The 7,599-nt window shown below is 36.3% G+C and overlaps 1 protein-coding gene and 1 non-coding gene across 2 annotated transcripts in view; one reads left to right on the top strand and one right to left on the bottom strand.

Annotated features, from left to right (window-relative positions):
- The first annotated feature begins 887 nt into the window (after positions 1-887).
- Positions 888-7,599, top strand: part of CSTF3 (cleavage stimulation factor subunit 3) — a 61,724-nt gene continuing 55,012 nt past the window's right edge. Inside the window, exon 1 of the mRNA XM_006198329.4 lies at positions 888-1,086. Coding sequence (XP_006198391.1) covers positions 1,060-1,086 — 27 coding nt within the window. The 5' untranslated portion in view covers positions 888-1,059. The remainder of the gene's footprint in view (positions 1,087-7,599) is intronic.
- LOC116282112 (U6 spliceosomal RNA) lies at positions 5,082-5,185 on the bottom strand. The gene has a single exon (XR_004191589.1). It is a non-coding gene; the product is annotated as a U6 spliceosomal RNA (small nuclear RNA).

Below are 7,599 nucleotides of genomic sequence, written 5' to 3'. Positions count from 1 at the left end.
ATCAGCAGAGGCAGGGGAGACTGAAAAGAATAAGTGTATGGGAAAGGTTAAATAACTTACTTTGGGCTATAGGCCACTGCAGAAGAGAGGGTGAAAGGAAAGGTCTTATAATGGTCCTTGAACCGAAAAGAGTTTGAGAAGACTTGCTCTCACTTAATCTTGGACTATGCCAGATAGTGTTCTAAGCACTTTTTCATGTATAACTTATTTAAATGGAAGGTACTATTGTCATTCCTATTTATAGGCAAGGAAACTGAGGCACAGAGATGTTAAATTGCCCAAGGTTACCCATCTAGTGAGAGATAAAGCCAGGATTTAAATGGGTAACAGTCTTGGCTCCAGTGTCTGAGCGCTACGATCAGGGTTCATGCGATGCTGAGCTTAAAATCTGGGCCTTACTGACTTCAAAGTCTTAGATACAATATTAAACGGTGACGGTAAAAACTAACAGGGGCTTGATCTGTCTCTCTCATACCCCCAAACGTGAAGAGCATTAACTCAGACCACAGAAAACTTCATGGATTCCTCATCTCCAAAATACAAGAGGCATTTAACAGTTAGCATTGCTCCCTAAAATGGCCAGTTTGCCTGAACTGAACTGATTGGCAGTCAGGCTTCAACAGAGAAGAGCCAGGTTCCACAGGTTGATAATTAAATTCCAAAAGGCGCGCGAGCCTTCAGGAGAAGCAGTTTCCCGCCTCCCAGCCGGTTGCAGCCAGCTCGGCAACAGCCTCTCCTGCCCAGGGCCGTGACGTCAGTTCAGGCATTGGGCCCGCCCCTGGGATCTTTCTGCTTCTGCGCTGTTGAGTAACCGGTGAGTTGCGCCCCTAGCTCCGCCCACTGCCCCCGGAAGTAATGCGGAAGCCACACCTCCCCTTTCGGCCGGCTGGGGTGCAGCCATTTTAATTCATATCTGAGTGGGCGGTGGCGACTCGCTTTGGCTCTCTGGCTCCGCAGGGCAGGGGTCAACTTTACTGGCTTGTGGGTGGTTTTTAGTTTGATTTTTCTTTTCCAGCTTCTCATCGCGGGCCAGTTCGCACGTTCTAACCGGCTGAGGCCATGTCAGGAGACGGAGCCACAGAGCAGGTGAGGAAGGAGAGTGGTGGGGCCTCGTGGCGACCTCTTCTCTCCGTGTCTCTGTTCGTCCGAGTACTCCAGCCATGTTCGCTTGAGGAAAGAATCAGGGGGTCTAGTGTACCTGAAGGACTGGGTACAGAAGAACACGGGGGATGGGGAGCAAGATCTGACTGAGATTTAAAACTGGTTTTTGGCTTCTCTGATTTAGGCGTTAATATGAACAAATATTTAGTTTAGACAATAGCCGGGGAGTTGCTTCGTCCTGCTTAGGTTCATGGGACTACTCCGGTAGGGTTCCTTCCTTTAATACCATTTTGGTGTTAAAGGGTTAGGAATTAATTATTTTAACATGTACTAGCTGTTTTCAAAAACCTTGACAATGATCCTTCCACCGCCTTTCCGATGTATAATGAACCCAGAAATAAGATGACTAGTTTGAGAAATAATTTGAGATGAAACTGGTGTAGAGAAATAGACTCCTGCCAGAGTGAATGAGGAAGCGAGCAGTCTAGGAGTAGAACATGGTTATGCTGAGATTTGGGGATTTTGTGACTTTTCTCCCACTCCCTCCTTTTCTCTCTTTTATCAGCGTTTCATTTTCGTTTTCCCAACGACACAGATGATTGCAGAATTTGATAAATCAGAGATAAGTCTCTTTTGGCCACTGTAAATAAAAGCATCTGTTTTAGTACTGGATGTGTGATATTTAAATATTTAAAAATTCAGATTTTTGGTTTAATGATTTGCTCCTTTTGCTCTGTTGAGAATTTTGTAGGGTAGTATTTACCCTTTAGTTTGAAAGAGGAGACTGATGTTTTATGAAAGATGTCGATTTATTTTTTGATTTAAGTCTGGTATATTTGGGTAAATAGTTTTTTAAAATGGAGGCTAGCTAGCCTGCAGAGTCTCAATTTCCTGAAATTTCCCATTGCCATAGCAACGAAATACACTTAGGTTTTCGTTTTTCAAATCCCCAGCTTGTAACGTGGGGGCTGTTCTTGGAGGTTGACAGAAATCAGGAAAAATTGGAGCTTTCCTATTGAATAGTCTGGGTGACTGAATTTCATTATATCGAGAAAGTTTGGCTAAACTGAATTTTGTGTTTGCTTGTCGACTGATTTCAGCCCTGAAATCTTTGCAGTATTTACATTTAACATGTTGTTAGAATGCCCAAGAATGCAGTCTTAAAATTATCATATCAAATCTGTTGTATACTTCCCTTTTGCTGGGTTCATATTTGTAATCTGAAAATTGAGGAGGAGTAATGTACTGAGAGTTCACTGAAAGTTTCTGAAATTCATTGTAATTCTTAAATTTATATAATTGTAAACATTGTGAAATGTTGCCATGGCCTTGAATATTTCAAAGTGGTTGTGTTTTAAGTGAGAGAAAAGGTGGTGAGAATTCACAGGAAAAAATTTGCCCAGAAATTTTATTGTGCAGAGTTTAGGACATAAGGAAAAGTGCACTGAATGCCTGCAGTACAGTTCTTCATCTAGAATGACAATTGTTGAACACTTTGCCATAGTTGCTTTATCTCTTGTATGTATTTATTTGAAACTAAGTCGACACATGTTCAGCCCTCCATATTTCAGCACTCTCTTACATAGTATAAAGGCATTAATGCTGTTATATAACCATTATACCATTTCCCACCTAAGAAAATTAATAGTAATACTGTATCACTTCTAAAATTCAGTCCATATTCAAATTTCCCCAGTTTTCCTAAGAGTGTGATTCATAGAGTTTTGGCTTTTTAAATCAGAATCTAATCTAGGTTTACATTGCATCATTTGGTTATATCTCTTGAATAGTCGCCTTATTTTTTTCTCCCCTAAAATACTGTCTATTTGAAGAAGAATCCAGAACAGTTCTCTTGTAGAACTTCTCATTTTCTGTTTGGGTTTATTTGATTTGTATGTGTGTGGTATCTTGTCCCCTAATCTGTATTTCCTAAAAACTATGATTAGGTCTAAACTCAGATCTTTGAGACTATTCAGGTTAAATATTTTTGGAGAGAATACTTCATAACATCACATCAAAAGGTACTTCATGCTAGGTTGTTCCACTGTTAGTAGTGGTTAAGATCGGTCACTTGGTTAGGATGATGACTGCTAAATCCCTTGAATGTAAAGGATTATTTTCCCCTTGGCAGTTAATAATCTGTGGATTGATATTGTGTTTCTCAATAGCCTTTCATCTAATTATCATCAATTGGTATTCCTTGAATAAATCAGTAATTTCCTTGGAGGTGGCAAATGGTGATTTTTTTTTAAAGTTCTATCTCTATTTATACTGGCTCATATTTTTCTGCAAAAAAGAAATTCCTTTTCTCCCCTCCTCCTTTGTAAAATTGGGCATTGCTGTGGATTCATGGGATTTCTCTGTATTTACTATGTTAAAATCAGCTATAGCTTTTTTGGTTTATTTGGTGCTTAACTTGTCCTGGCCTTTGTAGTACTCCCCTATATTTTTTCCATCAGTCAAAAAGACATTTTTCGACATCTGATTACCAACAAAGAGCCTTCATGTAATCTTTTAAACTTTTTAATGATACATTTCAGGCATGCAAGAGAAGAGAACAGTATACTATATGATGTTCCTGTTATAGAGCTTCAACTCATAGCTAAACTTGTTTTCTCCATACTTTCGCTTACTCTCCCCACACCCATTACTTTGAAACAAATCCGATATTGTATGATTCAACTTTAACTGAAATGGTAATTAAATGATACCTTAGAGGGTGACAAGATTAAAATATGAATCAACTAGCTTGCTTGATGTAGAAGACAATAGTGAAAATTTAGAGGAAATGTGAGTGACGATAATAAAAAAAAAGACTAAAAGCTGAAGAATAATAAGAAAAAAATCAGAACCACTCTGAATCATGAATTTGCTTTGGAAAGATGCCAAGAGGTGGGATAGACAAAGAATTTTGCAAGATGTGAAGTGTAGATTTCTTTTAGCTGTTTAGTAGTGAAGTTCAAAAAAATAATTTGTTCAATAAACCTGACAGTACATTTGTTAATCAAAAATATGGGTGGTCATTTCTTGATACTGAAGAGAGAAATTATTGTAGACAAGCAAAATCACGGCTAAGGTTTATTGTGATTTTTTAAAACTCTTGTGAGAGAGTACCATTTTACATTTAGAGGACTATTTAAATTACCTTGCAGTGTGGGTGGCTGTTCCTCTGCATCTTTGTGTTTACTGTTTTTGCCAGTTTAATGGTGACAAAACTACTTGTGTATAGATTTCCCCCCTAACAAAAACACATGTGGTTCCTGTATGGAATTATGGCTGTATTTTCATCTTGTACTTTTTTTTTTTTTAACTGCTTGGTTCAGCTTTTGATCTCATTCTTTCTTTGCTCCATTTTACCTTTTGTACCACCCCTACAGCATTTAATAGGCTGTTGTTTAGGGTTCCTCCACTGGGTCTTTAGTTGAAAGGGCTGCCTTAGTTATTCACCATTGCACCTTAAAAACTTAGAAACACTGTTTTGATACTTAAAGGTGTTCAGTAAATGACTGGATGAAGTTTTGCATCTACAGGATATGCTGTATGTTACAAATTTTTAAAGAATTTTATCTTTTGGGAACACAGATGCAAAAATAATACGAAGTAAAATATTTTGGACCTAAGAGTGAATGGTTCTAAAGTTTTGTTGGTAAGAGAAAGGGAGAGAAATGTGTTTGACCAAGTCAAGTCATATGAACCTTTAAGCCCCTAAAATTGTTTCTACACTTTTGTCTTTTAGAAATAAGATTTCAGTTTTCAAACATTAACCTAATTCCAGAATTAAGAAGGCCTAAAAAATAAACAGAATGATTCTTATTTTGTAAAAATTGCATGACTTGAAGAAGCGCAAATTAATTGCCAATGGTTCTTAACAAAGAGAGGAATTCAGGATCATAAATCAGTGTTTTGCTTTTGGTGAAAAATAAGTTTAGGAGGATACAAAAAATATACATTCTATCATGTATTTATTTATTTATTTTTTTTAAAATACGGAACGCTTCACGAATTTGCGTGTCATCCTTGCGCAGGGGCCATGCTAATCTTTGTATCGTTCCAATTTTAGTATATGTGCTGCAGAAGTGAGCACTATCATGTATTTATTAATGAGGAAAGAAAGATGAAACACGCAATATTGAAACCTGATTTATTTTGTTGGGTAACTGTTAGTATTTAGTAGGGGTTAAAAGGAAAGAGCACCAATTTTAAACCCAAAGTGGATGTGTGTGAGTTAGGAAGAGGGAGGTAAAGGGCCAAGTATGACAATGTGTTCTATGGGTCCACTTATTCTTACGTGTTTTTAACAGATCATTCTGTAATAGCCTTTCCTACTTTTCCCACTCCTATTTTTAACTCCTATTTTAAGTGATATTTAGTGTAACAGTTTTTGGGCAGGCAGATTTGATTTGATCTTTATTGTTAATGTTTCTTGAGAAGACTGACTACATAGGATACTCTTCTTGGCAGTAATTGTTTCTAAGAGAGATTGATCTGTGTTTACAGAAATACTGGTTTTCCTTAGAGGTACAACAGAAAGGTACTGTGTTAGAGATTGCTTTTCTTCAGCATTAGGAATACAGAAACTTATATCCTAGATAGACCTTCTAGAATGGCAAAATCTATTCAGATGTTTGTAACTATTAAGTAGATGATTCCAAAAAAGAATTCGTGGTTTTAAGCTTTTCTGCCATTGTCTGTAAATTTCTCTTTAGACAAGACCTAGTTGTAAATTTGAGTCTTTTTGTTTTTACTGGACAGTTAGTAATGGCGTGATAATTGATTTAAAAAGGGATTTTAATTGGGCACATGTTTAAATTGTTTTTAGATTAATGAATAGTTTATAATAAACAGCAAATATTGAATGAAACCAGAAGGGTAAAACTGTCCTAATTGTTGTTTTTCGAATGTTTCACTTAGTTTATCAAGTGAGTTAATATTTTGGCTATTCCTGGTCTAAAGCTGCATTTTTCAAATTCTAAAAGATGAAGATTTTTGTTTATAGTTTGTAGTTATTTGTTTCCTAAGAGGTGAATAAACAAATTTAATAAGCAAATACGATACCTATAATTATTTGGACCAATAACAATTAGCCTACTATTTTAAGTTTCTGAATTGTTTGCATGTTTAGTAGTAGACTTTTAGTCTTTGGGAGGCTTGAAGGGATTATATGCAGGATACGTGTTCAGATTCATTCACAAAAAAGAAAATGTAGTAGAGTTTTGTTGCACTGGTAAAGGGACAGAGGACTAAGCCGGCATCCAGTACTAATGTCACCTGTCACATAAAATGCTTAATCTCTAGGCATGTGAATCAGCTTGGTTACTGCTTGCACATAGTTTTGCACAGTGCTGCCGTAGTCTATGTTTAATTTTGGGGGAAAGGTTAACTACCAAGAGAGACTTTAGACTTGAGATGTATAGTATTTGCAGTTTTCTTAATGTTTTAGCAAAAAAAAAAAAAAGCAACGACTTAGATCTGATGCTACTTTATTCTTAAAAAAACAACATTTGGGAAAAAATGTATTTGCAGTCATTGAGTCGGGGGGGGTTTCTCAAAATGGAGTCCATGGTCCATTGTATCTTGATATTAGGTGCTTTATAAAAGTAAAGGTGCCTGTATCTCAATTTCAGACGTACTATAACAGATCATGTAGGTGGAAATTTGTTGGAAATGAGTATCACAGGTGATTTTTATGTCAATGAAAGTTTGCAAACCATTTAAGTTAGGAGTTCAAGATACCTGGATCTTCAAAGTTGTTTTTGTATACATTCTTGAGAAAATGGGGGAAAACATAATTTGAGGATGCTTAGGCTTTTGATAGTATTTTACTGATTTTTCTCCATCTACTACATGTAGTCAGTCATTACCCTTAATAGTGGAAAATGCTTATTACAAAACTAGGTTTGAGACTTATCTCTGCTTTTTCTGTTGGTCATTGTCAAAAAGCTTGTATAAGTTTAAATCCTTTAACTTACAACATCCTTTCCTCCATTCTTTTGATGTTTATTACTCAGTTTAAATTTTCACCGATATCTATTTTAACTTAATTTCCATATGACCTGCAGCATAATACCCTCCCGATTTACCACAAAAATAGACAACTCTTGGAGAGAGAACTACATTTTTTTCTGTCCAAGTTTTACCTCCCTGGTGGAAATAGAAAGAAGAAATTAGATTATAAATTCTTTCGGTCATTAACATAATAGTGTCTGTCACTTCTCCACACACCCCCTCCATTAAAAACCCCCTAATATAAATTAAGCTACTGTATAGAAAGTGGTTTGCAGCTTAACTCAGTTTCCCAGAGGCTGCATTACATATCCACTGTTAAATGAAAAGGCTATTAAAAAATGCTTCTCCCTTTTCCAACTACATGACTGTTGTTTTGTAGTCTTATACTTCATCAAAAACAATATATCCAAATAGATTGAAGGCAGAAGGAGATAATGTCTTCTATTCATCCAGACATTAAAGAGGTCACAAAAATGTATAACATTGCCATTG

Source organism: Vicugna pacos, chromosome 10, assembly GCF_048564905.1.
Source record: "Vicugna pacos chromosome 10, VicPac4, whole genome shotgun sequence".
In the NCBI taxonomy this organism is placed as follows: Eukaryota; Metazoa; Chordata; class Mammalia; order Artiodactyla; family Camelidae; genus Vicugna; species Vicugna pacos.
The sequence above is the reverse complement of the archived record's forward strand: the minus strand, read 5'-3'. Positions and strand labels throughout refer to the sequence as shown.